The sequence below is a fragment of the Bubalus bubalis genome, chromosome 1 (genome assembly GCF_019923935.1).
Source record: "Bubalus bubalis isolate 160015118507 breed Murrah chromosome 1, NDDB_SH_1, whole genome shotgun sequence".
NCBI lineage: Eukaryota > Metazoa > Chordata > Mammalia > Artiodactyla > Bovidae > Bubalus > Bubalus bubalis.
In genome coordinates this window covers 111647315-111665580 of record NC_059157.1, presented here as the reverse complement: position 1 = coordinate 111665580, position 18266 = coordinate 111647315, and the positions used below count along the sequence as shown (strand labels likewise).

At 37.1% G+C, this 18266-nt stretch overlaps 1 protein-coding gene across 1 annotated transcript in view; it reads right to left on the bottom strand.

The window, feature by feature from the left end:
* Positions 1-18266, bottom strand: part of EAF2 (ELL associated factor 2) — a 53525-nt gene that overhangs the window by 19976 nt on the left and 15283 nt on the right. The window contains exons 3-5 of the mRNA XM_006073416.4: positions 11826-11962; positions 9653-9798; positions 63-320 (exon numbers count right to left, since the gene is read on the bottom strand). Of these exons, the coding sequence (XP_006073478.4) occupies positions 63-320; positions 9653-9798; positions 11826-11962 (541 nt within the window). The remainder of the gene's footprint in view (positions 1-62; positions 321-9652; positions 9799-11825; positions 11963-18266) is intronic.

Below are 18266 nucleotides of genomic sequence, written 5' to 3'. Positions count from 1 at the left end.
AATCAGTGTGGTTCCATTGTGAATTCTTACTTTTCCAATTACTCATGCTTATGTATACTTACTTAAAGTATTCATCAGAAGGCCATTGTTGTCATGATGTTTATTCTGACCAGCCACTATCTCAGGAATCCTGCACTGTGGCATGATAGACATGGTAGGATGTTCTGAGATATAGTTCCCTGGATCGGGAGAGGATTTGCTCTCTTCATCTCCTGAATCACTGGAACTATCCTCACTGCTTGAAGATGATGAGCTTTTGGAATCTGATGAACTATCACAACTACTCATCTGGTCCATTAGACTAGCTTCTGCTTTCAGTTCTGAAAATTAAACAGAATTTAACAGTTAGGTCAAACTAATGTTAACTATATATTTAAATATATAGTTAATAAATAATGTTAACTATAAATATTAAATAAACATAATAAAAATTGAATGTGTCAGTTTCTAATAAACTTGATGAGGAATAAATAACGTATACATTCACAGCATTTTATGATTTTATTTAAAAAGCTCCTCTACTAGTACAAAATGAAAAGTAAAACCCCACTTCCTACCCCATCCTCAAGTTCTTTTAATCCTACTCTCCAGGAATAATCACTCCTAACAGTTTCTTGTCACCATACGTGTTTTAAAATTCTGCTTGGAAAATGGCATTTTAGATTTTGACACCCAATTCACCTATTGTTAGAGCTTGAGTGTGGTCTTTGTTATCACCCAACCAAGAGTTATTTTCTGAAGGGGTAGGTTATAAGATGTCCTGACTATGCTATTCCTCCTCTCATCCTTTCTAAGGTCTCTAACCAGACTACCTTCCTCTTTTCATCTTTCAGAGTTCTCCTTTGGTTGTCTTTTGCATTGTTTCCTGGGTGTATAGTTTTACTTTGTGGGAAGAAGCAGAAACAGATAGGTCTATGTCATCTTGTCCCACAATACATTTTAAAAGACTGAATTTATACAGAGTGTGTTTTCTACCAAAACAAAATAAAATTTAAAAGTTATAAATGGAACCTAGATAATCTTCAAATATTTGAGAAGTAAATGCTCTTCTGAAAAACCCATGGATCAAGGAAGAAATAAAAAAGATTTTAGAAAATACCTCTAATTGAAAGAAAATGAAACCACAATTTATCAAAATCTGTGGAATAAAAATTAAGTACATTTTGGAAAAAAATTTAAAACATTAAATGATTATGTTGGGGGAAAAAGACATTTCAATTAAGTGAACTAAGCTGTACTTAAGAAGCTAGAGAAATAAGAGCAAAATTAAACAAGCAGAAGGAAAAAAACATAAGAGCAAAAAACAAGAAAGAACCAAAAGAGTGAAAATAAATGAAACAAAAATTGATTGCTTTAGATAAATAATGTTGCTAAAATTCAGCTGGGTTTATCGAGAAAAAAGATACTAAACATGAATTAGAGAAGGAAATGGCAACCTACTCCAGTATTCTCGGTTGAAGAATCTCATGGACAGAGGAGCCTGGCAGGCAACAGTCCATAGCGTCGCAAGAGTCAGACATGGCTTAGTGACTAAACCACCACCACCAAACATGAATTACTAATATAAGGAGTCAAAGAGGTGACAGCACTACAGATCTTACAGCATTAAAAGAATAGGAAGGAAGATTGTGAACTACTTTATGCCCATAAACACAGTAAATTAGATGAAATGGATCAATTCCCTGAAAGGCACAAACTACTAAGGTTCACTCAAGAAGAAACAGCCTGAATATCCCTAAAAATTAGGTTGTAGTTATAACCTTCCCCACACCCTGCACACAAATCTCCAGTGACAGAAGACTTCACTAGTAAATTATACCGGTTATTTAAGGGAGAAATAATACGAGCTTCATGCAAATTCTTCTATATAATTAAGAAGGAAGGAATACTTTCCATTTCATTCCATAGGGCCAGAATTACTGATACAGAAATTCAACAGAGACATTACCAAACCAAACCAAAAACACCCAATGTCCTTTATGAACCTGGTCACAAAACTTTTAAGCAAAATTTTAGTAAATCAAATTTAATAATATACACCAGTGGTTTTCAACCAGCTACGATTTTCTCACCTAGGAAGACATCTGGGAATGTTTGAAAACATTTTTGGTTGTCACAATGAGGGGCAAGTGGTGATACCAGCATCTACTGGTTAGAAGCTAGAGAGGCTGCTAAGTACTTTACAATACACAAGTCAACTCCTGACCAAGCACCATCCAATTCCAAATGCCAATATTGCTGAGGTTGAGAAGTGCTAATATTTAAAAGGACAATATATAATGACTAAGTGGGATTTTCCAAGGAATACAAACTTTTAAAAATCAATCCATATAGTTCACTCTGTTAAAACCTGAAAAATAAAAGCCGTCTCAAAACAGCAGAAATTTCAACAGTAGTTCTTGACAAAAAAAAGGAAAAAAACTTTCAGCATCATAGAAATAGAAGTTAACCTGATGAAGGACATCTAGAAAGAACTTACTGCTGAAATCATACATAATTGTAAAGAACTGAAATCATATGTAACTCTAAAGGACTGAATATATACTAGCGTCAGAAGCAAGAGGTTTTCCACTTTGACCACCTCTAGTCAATGCTGAATTGAAGGTTCTACTTGGTACAATAAGTTGTGAAAAAGAAATAAGTATCAACAGATTGGAAAGGGAGAGGTAAAATTGTCATTATTTACAGATAACATGACTGTAAATGTAGAAAATCTTAAGTTACCTTCAAAAAAGGTTCAAGAATAATGAGTTTAGCAAGGTTAAATATAACAAGGACAATATACAAAAATCAGTTTCATTCCAATCCCAAAGAAAGGCATGCCAAAGAATGTTTAAACTACCACAGAACTGCCCTCATTTCACATACTAGCAAAGTAATGCTCAAAATTCTCCAAGCTAGGCTTCAATAGTACATGAACCAAGAACTTTCAGATATTCAAGCTGGATTTAGAAAAGGCAGAGGAACCAGAGACCAAACTTCCAACATTTGTTGGATCACAGAAAAAGCAACAGAATTCCAGAAAAGTATCTACTTCTGTTTCACTGACTACGCTAAAGCCTTTGAATGTGTGATCATGACAAACTGACGAAAATTCTTCAAGAGATGAGAATACCAGGCCACTTTACCTGCCACCTAAGAAACCTGTTTGCAGGTCAAGAAGCAACAGTTAGAACTGGAAATAGAAGAACAGACTGGTTCCAAATTGGGAAGGGAGTATGTCAAGGCGGTCTACTGTCACCCTGCTTATTTAACTTATACGCAGAGTACATCATGCAAAATGCTGGGCTGGATGAAGAAGAAGCTGGCATCAAGCCTGCAGGGAGAAATATAAATAACCTCAAATATGCAGATGACACCACCCTTATGGCAGAAAGCAAAGAGGCACTAAAGAGCCTCTTTATGAAATTGAAACAGGAGAGTGAAAAAGCTGGCTTAAAACTCAACATTCAAAAAACTAAGATCATGGCATCTGGTCCCATCATTTCATGGCAAAGATAGGGAAACAATGGAAACAGCGAGAGACTTCATTTTGGGGGGCTCCAAAATCACTGCAGATGGTGACTGCAGCCATGAAATTAAAAGACAGTTGCTCCTTGGAAGAAAAGCTATGAAAAACCTAGACAGCATATTAAAAAGCAGAGACATTACTTTGCCAACAAAGGTCCATCTAGTCAAAGATATGATTTTTCCAGTAGTCATGTATGGATGTGAGTGTTGGACCATAAATAAGGCTGAGTGTTGAAGAATTGATGCTTTTGAACCATCAAAAGGAGAAGACTGTTGAGAAGACTTCTTGGAAGACTGTTGGAGAAGACTCTTGAGAGTCTCTTGGACTGCAAGGAGATCAAACCAGTCCATCCTAAAGGAAATCAATCCTGAATATTCATTGGGAAGACTGGTGCTGAAGCTGAAACTCCAATACTTTGGCCACTTAGTGTGAAGAGCCAACTCATTAGAAAAGACCCTGATGCTGGGAAAGATTAAAGGCAGGAGAAGGGGACGACAGAGGACGAGATGGTTGGATGGCATTGTCAACTCAATGGACATGAGTTTGTGCAAGCTCCAGGAGACGGTGAAAGACAGGAAAGCCTGGAGTGCTGTAGTCCATGGGGTCGCAGTCAGACATGACTGAGTGACTGCACAACAACATAGATAATTTTGACAAAATATTTGAAGGACCTTTATGCTGAAAACCATAAAGCATTTCTAAAAGAAATTAAATATTTAAATAAATGAAGAGAGATACTGTGAGAAAAAAAAAAAAACTGTCCATATATACATGGGTCTATTTCTGAACTTTTATCTAACACATAGATCTATTTGTTTATATTTATGCCAACACCATATTGTCTTGTTAGCTTTATAATAATTTTGAAATCAGGAAGTTTTAGTCTTACATCTTTGTTCTTTTCTTACAAAGTTCTTTTGCGTATTCTAGGACTCTTCCATTTTCACAAGAATTTTAGAATTAGCTTCTCAATTTCTTACAAATCTTGTTGAAATTTTTATTGGGATTGCACTGAATTGTTTGCCATTTTCTTCTCCAGGGAGTCTTCCCAATCCAGGGATCAAACCCACGTCTCTACATTGACTGGTGGACTCTTTACAACTGAGCCACTAGGCTCAATACTATATCTATATATTATATGTATACATCGTGCATATTATCTAAATATATATATTATATATACATGTACACACATACATTATATATTATACAGATAATGATATGTATATTATACATCTATATATAGACAGATATGTATATATATATAATGGAATACTGCTCATCTATAAAAAAAGAACAAAATAATGCCATTTACAGCAATATGCATGGACCTAGTGAATTAAGTTAGAAAGAAAAAGACAAATACCGAGAAATTTGTATGCAGGTCAGGAAACAACAGTTAGAACTGGACATGGAACAACAGACTGGTTCCAAATAGGAAAAGGAGTTCGTCAAGGCTGTATATTGTCACCCTGTTTATTTAACTTATATGCAGAGTACATCATGAGAAACGCTGGACTGGAAGAAACACAAGCTGGAATCAAGATTGCCAGGAGAAATATCAATAACCTCAGATATGCAGATGACACCACCCTTAGAGCAGAAAGTGAAGAGGATCTCAAAAGCCTCTTGATGAAAGTGAAAGTGGAGAGTGAAAAAGTTGGCTTAAAGCTCAACATTCAGAAAACGAAGATCATGGCATCCGGTCCCACCACTTCATGGGAAATAGATGGGGAAACAGTGGAAACAGTGTCAGACTTTATTTTTCTGGGCTCCAAAATCACTACAGATGGTGACTACAGCCATGAAATTAAAAGACACTTACTCCTTGGAAGGAAAGTTATGACCAACCTAGATAGCATATTCAAAAGCAGAGACATTACTTTGCCAACAAAGGTCTGTCTAGTCAAGGCTATGGTTTTTCCTGTGGTCATGTATGGATGTGAGAGTTGGACTGTGAAGAAGGCTGAGCGCCAAAGAATTGATGCTTTTGAACTGTGGTGTTGGAGAAGACTCTCAAGAGTCCCTTGGACTGCAAGGAGATCCAACCAGTCTATTCTGAAGGAGATCAGCCCTGGGATTTCTTTGGAAGGAATGATGCTAAAGCTGAAACTCCAGTACTTTGGCCACCTCATGCAAAGAGTTGACTCATTGGAAAAGACCCTGATGCTGGGAGGGACTGGGGGCAGGAGGAGAAGGGGATGACAGAGGATGAGATGGCTGGATGGCATCACTGACTCGATGGACGTGAGTCTGAGTGGACTCCGGGAGTTGGTGATGGACAGGGAGGCCTGGCATGCTGCGATTCATGGGGTCGCAAAGAGTCGGACATGACTGAGCGACTGATCTGATCTGATATTATATCATTACACATGGAATATAAAATATGATACAAATGAGCTTACCTATAAAACAGATACAGACTCATAGAGAACAGACTTGTTGCCAAGGTGGAGTGTGGGAGAGGGATGGATTGGGAGTTTGGGATTACCAAATGCAAACTATTATATATTATATATATGTGTGTAACTGAATTGCTTTGCTGTATACCAGAAACAAACACAACACTGTAAATCAATTATATTTCAATCAAATAAATTTTTTAAAAAGACCCAATGAGATACCACTACACATCTTATTAAAATGAATCCAAGCTTTGATATACATTAGAAAAATGTAAAATCATACAACCACTTTGGAAAACAATTTGGCAGTTGCTTAAAGAGTTAAATATACACCTACCATATGATCCAGCTATTTTACTTCTTGTTGTTGTTGTTGTTCAGTCGCCCAGTTGTGTCCGACTCTTTGCAACCCCATGAATTGCAACATGCCAGACCTCACTGTTCCTCACCATTTCCTGAAGTTTGCCCAAGTTCATGTCCATTGCATTGGTGACACTTACCAGCGACGTCATTCTCTGAAGCCCTCTTCTCCTTCCCCTCAATTTTTCCCAGTATCAGGGACTTCTCCAGTGAGTCGGCTGTTCATATCAGATGACCAAAATACTGGAGTTTCCGCTTCAGCATCAGTCCTTCCAATGAGTATTCAGGACTGATTTCCCTCAAGATTGACTGCTTTGATATGCTTGCAATCCAAGGGGCTCTCAGGAGTCTTCTTCAGCACCATAGTTCGAAGGCATGAATTCTTTGGCATTCTGCCTTCTTTACAGTCCAAATCTCACAACTGTACATACCACTGAGAAGATCATAGCCTTGACTATACAGACCTTCGTTGGCAGAGTAATGTCTCTGCTTTTCAACATACTGTCTAGGTTTGTCATAGCCTTCTAGCCAAGAAGAAACTGTCCTCTGATTTAATGGCCGCAGTCACCATCCACAGTGATTTTAGAGCCCAAGAGGAGGAAATCCGTCATGCTATGTCCACCTTTTCCACTTCCATTTGCCATGAAGTAATGGGGTCAGATGCCACGATCTTACTTTTTTTTAATATTTAGTTTTAAGCTGGCTCTGTCACTCTCCTCCTTCACCCTCATCAACAGGCTCTTTAGTTCCTCTTTGCTTTCTGCCATTAGAGTGGTATCATCTGCATATCTGAAGTTGTTGATGTTTCTCCCACCTATCTTGATTCCAGCTTGTAACTCACCCAGCCCAGATGTTGTGCTCAGTGTAGAGGTTAAACAAACAGGTGACAGCAGACAGCCCTGTTGTACTCCTTTCTCAATCTTGAACCAATCATTTGTTCCATACAGGGTTCTAACTGTTGCTTCTTGACACACATATAGGTTTCTTAGGAGACAGGTAAGATGGTCTGGTATTCCCATCTCTTTAAGAGCTTTCCATAGTTTTTAATGATCCACACAGTCAAAGGCTTTAGCATAGTCCATGAAACAGAGAGATGTTTTTCTGGAATCCCCTTGCTTTCTCTATGACCCAGCAAATGTTGGCAATTTGATCTCTGGTTCCTCTGCCTTTTCTAAACCCAGCTTGGACATCTGGAAGTTCTTGGTTCATGTAATTCTGAAGCATAGCATGCAAGACTTTAAGCATGACCTTACTAGCATGGGAGATGAGTGCAACTATCCACTGGTTAGCACTTTCTTTAGTACTACCCTTCTTGGGAACTGGAATGAGGACTTACCTTTTCCAGTCCTGTGGCCACTGTGGGGTCTCCCAGATTTACTGACATATTGGATGCAACACCCTGATGGCATCACCCTTTAGGGTTTTAAATAGCTCTACTGGAATTCCATCGCACCTACTAGCTTTATTAACAGTAGTGCTTCCTAAGGTTCACTTGACTTTGCACTCTAGAATGTCTGGCTCTGGGTGACTGACCACACCATCGTAGTAATCGGTTCTTTAAGATATTCTTTGTACAGTTCTTCATGTATTCTTTCTATCTCTTCTTGATCTCTTCAGTGTCAACTAGCTTTCTACCATTTCTGTCCTTATTGTGCCCATAAGGCCTTCTTATCTCTCCATGCTATTCTTCGGAACTCTGTATTAGTTGGATGTACCTTTTCCTTTTTCCCTAGCTTTTTGCTTCTCTTCTTTCTTCAGCTATTTGTAAAGATATCCTCAGATAACCACTTTGCCTTCTTGCTTTTCTTTTTCTTTAGAATGGTTTTGTTTGCTGCCTCCTGTACAATATTACAGACCTCTGTCCATAGTTCTTCAGGCATAGTTAACTAAATTGAATCCCTTGAATCTATTCATTACTTCCAGTGCATATTCACTTCTACGTATTTACTCAAGATAAAATATCTGTCTTTTCAAAAATTTATATGTGATGTTCATAACAGTTTTATTTGTAAAAACCAAAAACTTGGAAGCAACTCAAATGTCCATCTTCAAGTTGAGCAGATAAGCAAATTGTTGTCTATCCATAAAGAAGACCACTACTCAGCAGTAAAAAAGAATTGAACTATTGATAAATGCTTCAATAATGGATGATTATCAAAATAATTATGCTTAGTGCAAAAATCTAGACATAAAAAAGAGGACATACTATATGATTCCATTGATATAAATGTCTAAAATAAACAAACCAATGAAAATGACATAAAGCAGATCAGTACTTACCTAGGAATGAATGGGGTGGGGAGGACTGGCAGAGCTGTATTACAAATGACCAGGCAGAAACTTTTTAGAGTGATAAATAAGTTCATTATCTTGGTTGTGGTTGTAACTTTGGGATGTACAAATATCAAAACCTAACAGACTGTAGTTTAAATACCTGAAGATTTTGTGTCAGATATACCTCAATAAAGCTGTTAAAACATGTACAAACACATGCACAAGTGATACTACATGGCTTCTGAGCCTGTGTAATTAAAAAGATAAAGATTTAACCTCCATGCTGTCCTTTCTCCTTTCACTCTCTGTCTCTCAACACTTATTCTTGGAACCTAGCCACTAGGTTGTGAGGAAACCTAGGCCACCTGGAAGGGCTATGTGTACTCTAACCATTATAGCAACAAGAGTTCTGAGATTTTATTTTCCTTATTGTTTGTAAAGTGAACACTAAAATATTAGGGATCTAATACTATACTGGGCTTAGAAGGGGGCAAGAGGAAACAGTGATATATAAGTTATGAAGGCTAAGTGTAGAAGCAAATAAACTTCGGTGATCAGGATCTTGCTCCTACCACATTTAATTACAATAACACAAACACCCAAACCGCAGCTAGAAAAGAAATAGATATATAAGTTGCCTTACTTTCAAAGGGACTGTGCTTCCCTAGAAACACCTTCCTGCTGAGAAGTGAGCAGCAATTCAGAAGAACTTGCCTGCTGCTTTGGCTTCCTACATCTCCTCACTTCACTATTGGTTTGGCGACATCTTAGACATCTATAGTCCGGCTATACATAAAAAAACTTCAACAGGAAGATGCTGTGAAGACCTGAATTTGAATCATCATAACTGTCGAAGAGAAGAAAACTCCAATTACATGTATTTGAACTTGTTCCTCTGAATAATAAAAAATGTAAATTCTGTTATATATAGGCTCATGTACATAAAATCATTAAAATATGTTCTTCCCCTAGAAAAATCCATAATTAAAAACATGTTTTTAGAATTTTATGGTTAGTTTGCTTGTCAATTAAAATGAAAGATTTCAGTTAACATTTATTAATAATTTCTTGTAAAGGGACATTGCATACACATAGATTTTACCTCTTTCAATATCATCCATCAGAGATGCTGGGGACATCTTGTCTTCGGATGGAGAATGTTTTATAAGATTAGGAGTCCTAGCTGAATTTCGCGTTTGTTGCTGCTGCTGTTCTATTCGATACTGAATTTTACTGCTTCCTTCAAACCTGCCATTAAGAATAGCAAAAGGTCAAAACCAGTATGATGATTGCAATATAACAATTTCAACTTACAAAGCTGCTAAAACTGACAGCTTGTTCTTTATTCTACTGCTGCTGCTAAGTCACTTCAGTCGTGTCCGACTCTGTGAGACCCCATAGACGGCAGCCCACCAGGCTCCCTCGTCCCTGGGATTCTCCAGGCAAGAACACTGGAGTGGGTTGCCATTTCCTTCTCCAATGTGTGAAAGTGAAGTCGCTCAGTCGTGTCCAACTCTTTGCGACCCCATGGACTGTAGCCTACCAGGCTCCTCCATCCATGGGATTTTCCAGGCAAGAGTACTGGAGTGGGGTGCCATCACCTTCTCCGTGTTCTTTATTCTAGAGATCTTTAAAATGACATTCAAAGATTAAAGCATTAATTTAATTCATTATATAACAAATGTTTATTGAGCCCGGCTATATACATGGCATACACACAGGTTCATTGAAGGATACAAATGTGAATAAAAACAAAACCACTGCTCCAAATCGAAGAGATAAGACATACACAAGTGACTGAAATAAAATGAAATTATACACAAGTATACAAGAGGTACAATATATTCCATAAATTTTGAAACTTTCATCCTGTTAAAATTAAATCACTCCCACATTTTTCATTTAAAACATTAAGACATGTTACTAAAGAAGATTTGTATACTCTCCTCTCAGTATTTTTAAGAAAAGAGTATGTATAAATAATACAGTTATGCTTTGGCTTTGTTGCTCCCATTTCCAGTCACCAAATCCTGCTAGTTCTTCCTTCACAAAGTATTTAGAACTTCACTTTTCTCTTCATTCCTACTCTCAAGAATCATGGTTTATGCATTTTTCTGTTTCCCACATGGTCTCATTTAAATCGATTTGCTTGGGATATTTACATTGCAAAACAAGAATGTAAGCATGTCGATCCCTGCTTAAAAAAACTTTAATACAGTATATAACCACCGCCAATAAGACACTGTACTAATTTCATAGTTAATATTGAAAGCATTTAGCTCACCTAACTCTAGCTTCTTCCAGCCTCATTCCCCATTTCTAATATTGGTACACAAGCAAAGAAACAAATTTCTGCTCTATTCAAGCAAGTCTTATTCATAGGTTCCAAATAATTCAGATAAATTCCTACCTTGATTATGTCCTCATGTTCTCTCTGATAATTAAATCAGTATCTTCTAAACTTTTGTACCAATAAAAATCATCTGAGAGGAGAGGATAATTAAAAAAAAAAAAAAAAAGCTTCCTAGGCCTCTTCCCTGATCAGTTGAGTTTGGGAACTCATATGTTTAACAAACACACAAAGGTAATTCTTATCACCAAATATGTTTGGGGAAAACAGTCCTAAATTTTATCCTCCTCTAAGGTACATCAATAAGAGCTCCCTTAATGCTCTGGTGAACCATAACTTCTCCCTTCTTTTAATTCCTAGAACAAGTTTTGTCTATACTATTAATATTTTTATGGCTTTTAGAGCATAGCCCTTTATGCTACACGTTAATTAATCTACTGCCTATCCCCACCCCACCCTCCAAAATCTGAGATGGCTACTCTCTTACTGACTTTTTTTAATGCAATTATATGTTAACCCAATTAAAATGTAGAAGTTTTGAGGTTACTATTTGTATTGGAAATTCTCCCTTTTGTTTTCTAGGTGCTTGATAAAATTTTACTAACAATAATGATATTATTTGGAGAGTGCATAATGACTCCTTTCAGTCCAGTTCTACAAACATATCTACAATAGAATAAAGATATAACTACATATAAGAAAACATTTAGAAACAAAAGAAGCTTTTATATATCATAGGGAGAAATGGTAAAAGCTTCTGGCTAAAGGATCTTCATCAAATTTAAACTTGCAAAAAAATCAAAACATCTTGCACCACATAGAAAAATCCTTATATAATAATGTGACTTAATCCAATAACTTTTTTCATTGACATTTGCTTAGCAATTTATGTGTTGATAAAATATTTCTTTCATTAACCACATACCTTGTTTTTTTTACAGTGATGTTGCTGCTGAGTTTTTCTAGACGACATTCCCCAGTATCATGGTTAATAATCAAAATGCATTCTTTTAAGTAAGGTTTCTTTGAACCTTTGAAAACAGTTACTGGTGCAGTTGAACCCTGTTTAAAAAGTTTATTATTATTGAAATTTTTCATAGAAATTCAGTTAAAAGAGACTGAGATCTTCACTTCCCTGGTACCTCAGCTGGCAAAGAATCCGCCTGCAATGTGGAAGACCTGGGTTTGATCCCTGGGTTGGGAAGATCCCCTGGAAAAGGGAACAGCCCCACTCCAGTATTCTGGCCTGGAGAATTCCATGGACTGTAGAGTCCATGGGGTTGCAGAGTCGGACACGACTGAGCGACTTTCACTTGAGATCTTCTGTCTTTTTCAATCTATATTGTACTTCAAGTCACTTAAGTTAATTACCTTAATTTACTACTCTGGCAATAAGGATTATAGTAAAAAACACAGATGAAGAGAGACTGAGATCTCAAAATCGCTGTCTTGAGGAAAGAGACTAGAGGAAGTAGTTGCACTAAGCCAGTAAAGATTTGTTTCATAAATCTTTGTAGATTTGGTCTACAACAGGCAATTGGGATTCAATTCTAATACAGCCAATATACTTTACAATAAGGGGACAAAAGTTCTGAATTATATTCCCTACCCCTCTTCTTCCTTCTTTAATTTGTCAAATCTGAAATCTTATTAAAGGGGTGCTCCCCTATGCAGATTAAGTAAAATCAATGTATCAAGAAAAATGTTGCATTAAACCAACTGATTAATGTTAGCACCCTTAAAAGTGGGCCAAGCAGACATTATATGCCTCATGATGTAATATAAAAGAAAGTACAAGGCACCATCTACAAAGCATTCTCACCTGAAAAAAAAAAAACCTTACAAAGAATCTAATTCTCATCAAGCCTTTAAAAATAACTACCAGCTTATAGGAAACATGAGGAGAGAGAAACAAGTTACATAATACCAGACAGAAGTTATTTGAAATCCAGAATGTGGGTATATCCTCTAGAACAATTAATCTGGCTTCTCCAGCAAACTGATGTCATAATAGAGGTCAGGGAATTTTACAGAATAAAAGAGATAAGAAACATAATATCAGAATGCAATATAGGAATATAAAATAGGTAAACAATAAGAATCTACTCTATAGCAAAGGGAAATATGCTCAATATCTTATAATAACTTATAATGGAAAATAATCTGAAAATATAGATAGATATGTATAATTGAATCACTTTGATATATACTTGAACTAACACAACCTTGTAAATTAACGATACCTCAATACAAAATAAATGAATACATAAATATGCTATATAAGGATCTTATATGGATTCCTAGGGAGAAAAGTTGAAAAAAGACATTTTTGAAAGCATCATGAAAACATAAATATGGACCAGGTCTTATAATTAATTTCATGGTAAGTGATGGTTAGCATGGTCCTTAAGTGAAAGTAAAAATATCCTTATCAGTTAAGGATGTATACACAAGCATTTATGAATATCTGGGATTGCTTTTAAAATATGACAGGAAAAGGAAGTGGTAGGAGACTATATTAAAAACAGCAAAATGGTGGTAATTCTTGAAACTCAATAAGTACACAGGAGTTCATTATACTATTCTATTTTCCACAATAAAAGGTTAAAGAACCCTGGCTCATTCCTAATAACCCACATTTACTGACATGCTCCTCTTCTATCCTTTGTTCCCACTTTCCTCAACCCTGAAGGAATTTTATGTTTCTCATTCTCTTATTTTATCCCACATATGTGTATCCCTAAACAATATATTGTTATAATTGCTTGGTTTTGAACTTTATAGAAGTGCATTTAATTTTTACAGCACTAATTATAATAATTTTGTCAAACACAATAGTAATGTTAGATCAAGTTAGAACAAGGTGACTTCTAAAAATCTGCAGCCCCACGGACTGTAGCCCACCAGGCTCCTCTGTCTATGGAATTTTCCAGGCAAGAATACTGGAGCAGGTTGCCATTTTCTACTCCAGGGGATCTTCTCCACCCAGGGATTGAACTCCTGCATTGTAGGCAGATTCTTTACCACTAGTTGCATTGTAGGTGGATTCTTTACCACCAGAGCCACCTGGAAGGCCCCCATAAAAGACCAAAGTGAAGTGCTGCTCAGTCCTGTCAGACTCTTTGGGACCCTGGGGACTGTAGCCCGCCATGCTCCTCTGGAGAATGGGATTCTCCAGGCAAGAATACTGGAGTGGGTAGCTACTCCCTTCTCCAAGGGACCTTTCTGACCTAGGGATCAAAACCAGATCTCCTGCATGCAGGCAGACTCTTTACCATCTGAGCCACCAGAAAGGTTAAAAGGGCATATCATATTTTAAAAGTTAACAATTATTAGAGAAGGCAATGGCACCCCACTCCAGTACTCGTGCCTGGAAAATCCCATGGACGGAGGAGCCTGGTAGGCTGCAGTCCATGGGGTCGCGAAGAGTCAGACACGACTGAGCGACTTCACTTTCACTTTTCACTTTCATGCATTGCAGAAGGAAATGGCAACCCACTCCATTGTTCTTGCTTGCCTGGAGAATCCCAGGGATGGTGGAGCCCGGTGGGCTGCCGTCTATGGGGTCTCACAGAGTCAGACACGACTGAAGTGACTTAGCAGCAGCAGCAGCAGCAGCAGAGATTGTACACCTGACCACAAGGAGGAGTATGAGATAAATTTTGTAATTGAGGCTGCCATACAAAAGCGATAGATTAGAGACTTCTGAGAGGTTGCGAGAGAACATGATGAAGCCAAAAGAAAGAAACAAAATTTTCTAAGACAAAACTATAGGAAGTTTAGCATGCACAGCACATAGAAGAGGACACATCTGGAGTGGCCTATAAGAAAGAGTGAGATGTGGATCACTCAGGAGAAGCCCTGGTAAGGTACAGAGCCAGAAGCATGATCTTAACAAATATACCTACTTGGCTGGTAAATATATTTTTTAGATGTCTTCACTGAAAACAAGTGAGTAAGATATCCCCAAAGAGCAACCCAAGGGCTCCATGTAACATTTAAGAGATTCACGCAATATATTCTCCTTAAAAATACTTGTATTCTTAGAATAGAAAACATTTTAAAATACAATACTTTATTGTTACTCTGAGTTTCTGAAGAAGGAAGACTGATTAAAATTTTTTTTTATTGCTCCAAGCATTTACTTTACAGTACCAAGATCTGCACAGATACTCAATGAATGCTCATATGAGTAATATGAACATTTTTTATTATAAATAAAGGTTAAACAGGTTGTTTACAATCCCTATGCCTGCCTTCTATACTCTGAACAATTTTTAAAAAATATTTATTTATTTATTTGGCTGTGTTGGGCCTTAGTCATGGCATGCAGGTTCAGTTACCCAGTAACATCTAGGATCCTAGATCCCCAACCACAGATCAAACCCACATCCCCTGCATTGCAAGGCAGATTCTCAACTATCAGATCACCAGGAAGATTGCAAATAAGTTTTTTAATTAAACTTTTTTACTCATTAAATTAAGCACCACTCTTATTTTCAACTTCAATTTCTGACCTTACTTCAGGTCCGAAGAAAGGGGTAATAACTACTAAGGTGCCAGTGAACTCCTAAGCATATGAACTCTCTTTGCTTCTGAATAACTGCTGAACACATCCTACTACCTCATGTTTCCTGCTATAACCCAACTTCAGAACGCAATTATTAGCTCACCTAGATTACTGCTACCCTCCTTCCTTCTTTCCTTCAAGTTTTGTTTTCCATCTGCTGACAGGCAAATCTGAGCACGTTGGATTGTGAATAACAGGAAAGGAAAGGAATCAGTAATGGAGTGGAAGAGCACAATAGTACTCCCAAAGTAACATGAGGGAAAACAAAGAGAAAAAGAAAAAAGAAGAGATGCTTCATAAAACTATTAACAAAAAGAGAAAACAAATTAAAACTTGGCTTAAAGCTCAACATTCAGAAAACTAAGATCATGGCATCCAGTCCCATCACTTCATGGGAAATAGATGGGGAAACAGTGGAAACAGTGTCAGACTTTATTTTTGGGGGCTCCAAAATCACTGCAGATGGTGACTGCAGCCATGAAATTAAAAGATGCTTACTCCTTGGAAGGAAAGTTATGACCAACCTAGATAGCATATTCAAAAGCAGAGACATTACTTTGCCAACAAAGGTCTGTCTAGTCAATGCTATGGTTTTTCCAGTGGTCATGTATGGATGTGAGAGTTGGACTGTGAAGAAAGCTGAGTGCTGAAGAATTGATGCTTTTGAACTGTGGTGTTGGAGAAGACTCTTGAGAGTCCCTTGGACTGCTAGGAGATCCAACCAGTCCATCCTAAAGGAGATCAGTCCTGGGTGTTCATTGGAAGGACTGATGCTGAAGCTGAAACTCCAATACTTTGGCCACCTCATGTGAAGAGTTGACTCGTTGGAAAAGACCCTGATGCTGGGAGGATTAGGGGCAGGAGGAGAAGGGGACAACAAGAGGATGAGATGGCTGGATGGCATCACAGACTCAATGGACGTGAGTCTGAGTAAACTCCGGGAGTTGGTGATAGACAGGGAACCTGGCATGCTGCAATTCAAGGGGTCTCAAAGAGTTGGACACAACTGAGTGACTGAACTGAACTGAACTGAATATATATACATATATATATATATACACACACACTATAACATAATAGAAATAAAAATCAAGTATATCAACTTTGAACTAAATGTGGATAGAATTCTCCTAATAAAAATAGAAAGTGCAAATTAGGTATAAAACTGAAACACAGAATATTCCATTAATAAAAGGTATACTTAAAAATGTAAGTAAATAAAAGTAAAAGACACTAAGATTCCATGAACATGCAAATAAAAAGAACGCAAAGGTGGCAAAATTAATATTAAGCAAGGTGGTATTTAAGCTTAAAATCACAAAAACAAGGTAAAAAGGTTTATTATACGATGATAAAAGATATACTTCATTTAAAAGTATAATTGTAATAGGACATTAAAATAGGGCTCTAGTCCTAAAATAAGCTAAAGTCCCAAGAATGTGGTGGGCTACTTTCCCAAGTGAGCTATGTAAACTTAAAGCAAAGAATCAGACTATATTCATCTTGGAAGGGACTTTGACCAACAGAGTCGAAGGCATGTAGCCATCAGACATATGGAACTCTCATATGTCCAGGGTTTGAGAGCTAGAGTTGTTGAGCAACCGCTAGACATACATTCATTGCATAATATGATGTGTAGCTTGAAGTTTCCTGTGGGCTATTTCACTGAAGCCCACAAGAGTACCTCGCAAGATAACACTAAACATATCCCAGACTTGGACAGCACCAGTGACAAATCATTAGAAGTCAAGTATCTCTTTTCCTTTCAAAATTCAACATTTTGAAATTTTATAGCAGTCAAACATAGAGAGTTTTTTGTAAAAATGAGAGACTTGTAAATGCCCAATGCTGACTCCCTTAAGAGTGCTCATTTTTATTCATTTCTTCTATTTGATACTATCAAAGAAAACCTAGAGAAATGAAAATGAGAAAATTTACCCTATCAAAGAACCACCAGAATCTTAAGGTATTCTTAAAAGAATAATAAAAGTTCTATTTTATGGAATGCCTCCAAGCTTCTAGGCATTTTCACCAAGATGATGAAAATAAGTTGATAAAGAAAATAGGAGAATCTAAATGCCTCAAACTAATAATCAATACATTTCTACAAACACCCACAAAATTAAGAAAAGTGAAGAAATGTAAAGCTCCTACCTAGTTAAAGTTCTTTAATGAAGGAGGAAAGTGAAAGTGAAAGGAATTTGTGTCCAACTCTTTGTGACCCCATTGACTACACAGTCCATGGAATTCTCCAGGCCAGAATACTGGAATGGATAGCCTTTCCCTTCTCCAGGGGATCTTCCCGACCAAGGAATTGAACTGGGGTCTCCTGCATTGCAGGCAGATTCTTTACCAACTGAGTTATCAGGGAAGCCCATTGGGAAGGAGGAAAACACCACAAAATTTGAGAATATAGTTTCCAGTCTTATTCACAATTGTTTACAGACTGTATGCCCTGGAGGCAAAAAAAAAAAAAAAAAAACTGCTCTTAGCAAACAGTAATTTTAACAATTCTTTTCCATTCCAGCTATGTGAGAGTCACAGTACAGGATAAAATTCAAATTCTTTCGCATTACACAATAGGCCCTTCTTTATCTGATTCCTAAATATCTTTCCATCTCCCACTATGTCCTCATAGGCACCCTTTCTTACCTAGCCATAGTGGCCTATATGTAGTTCTTCAAATGTAACAGACTTGTTTGTTGCTTTGTTGTAGCCCATATCTTTTCTCTGCCTAAGAAGTCCTTATCTCTTTCTTTCACCTAGGTAATTTCAACTCATCCTCCAAGACAGCAT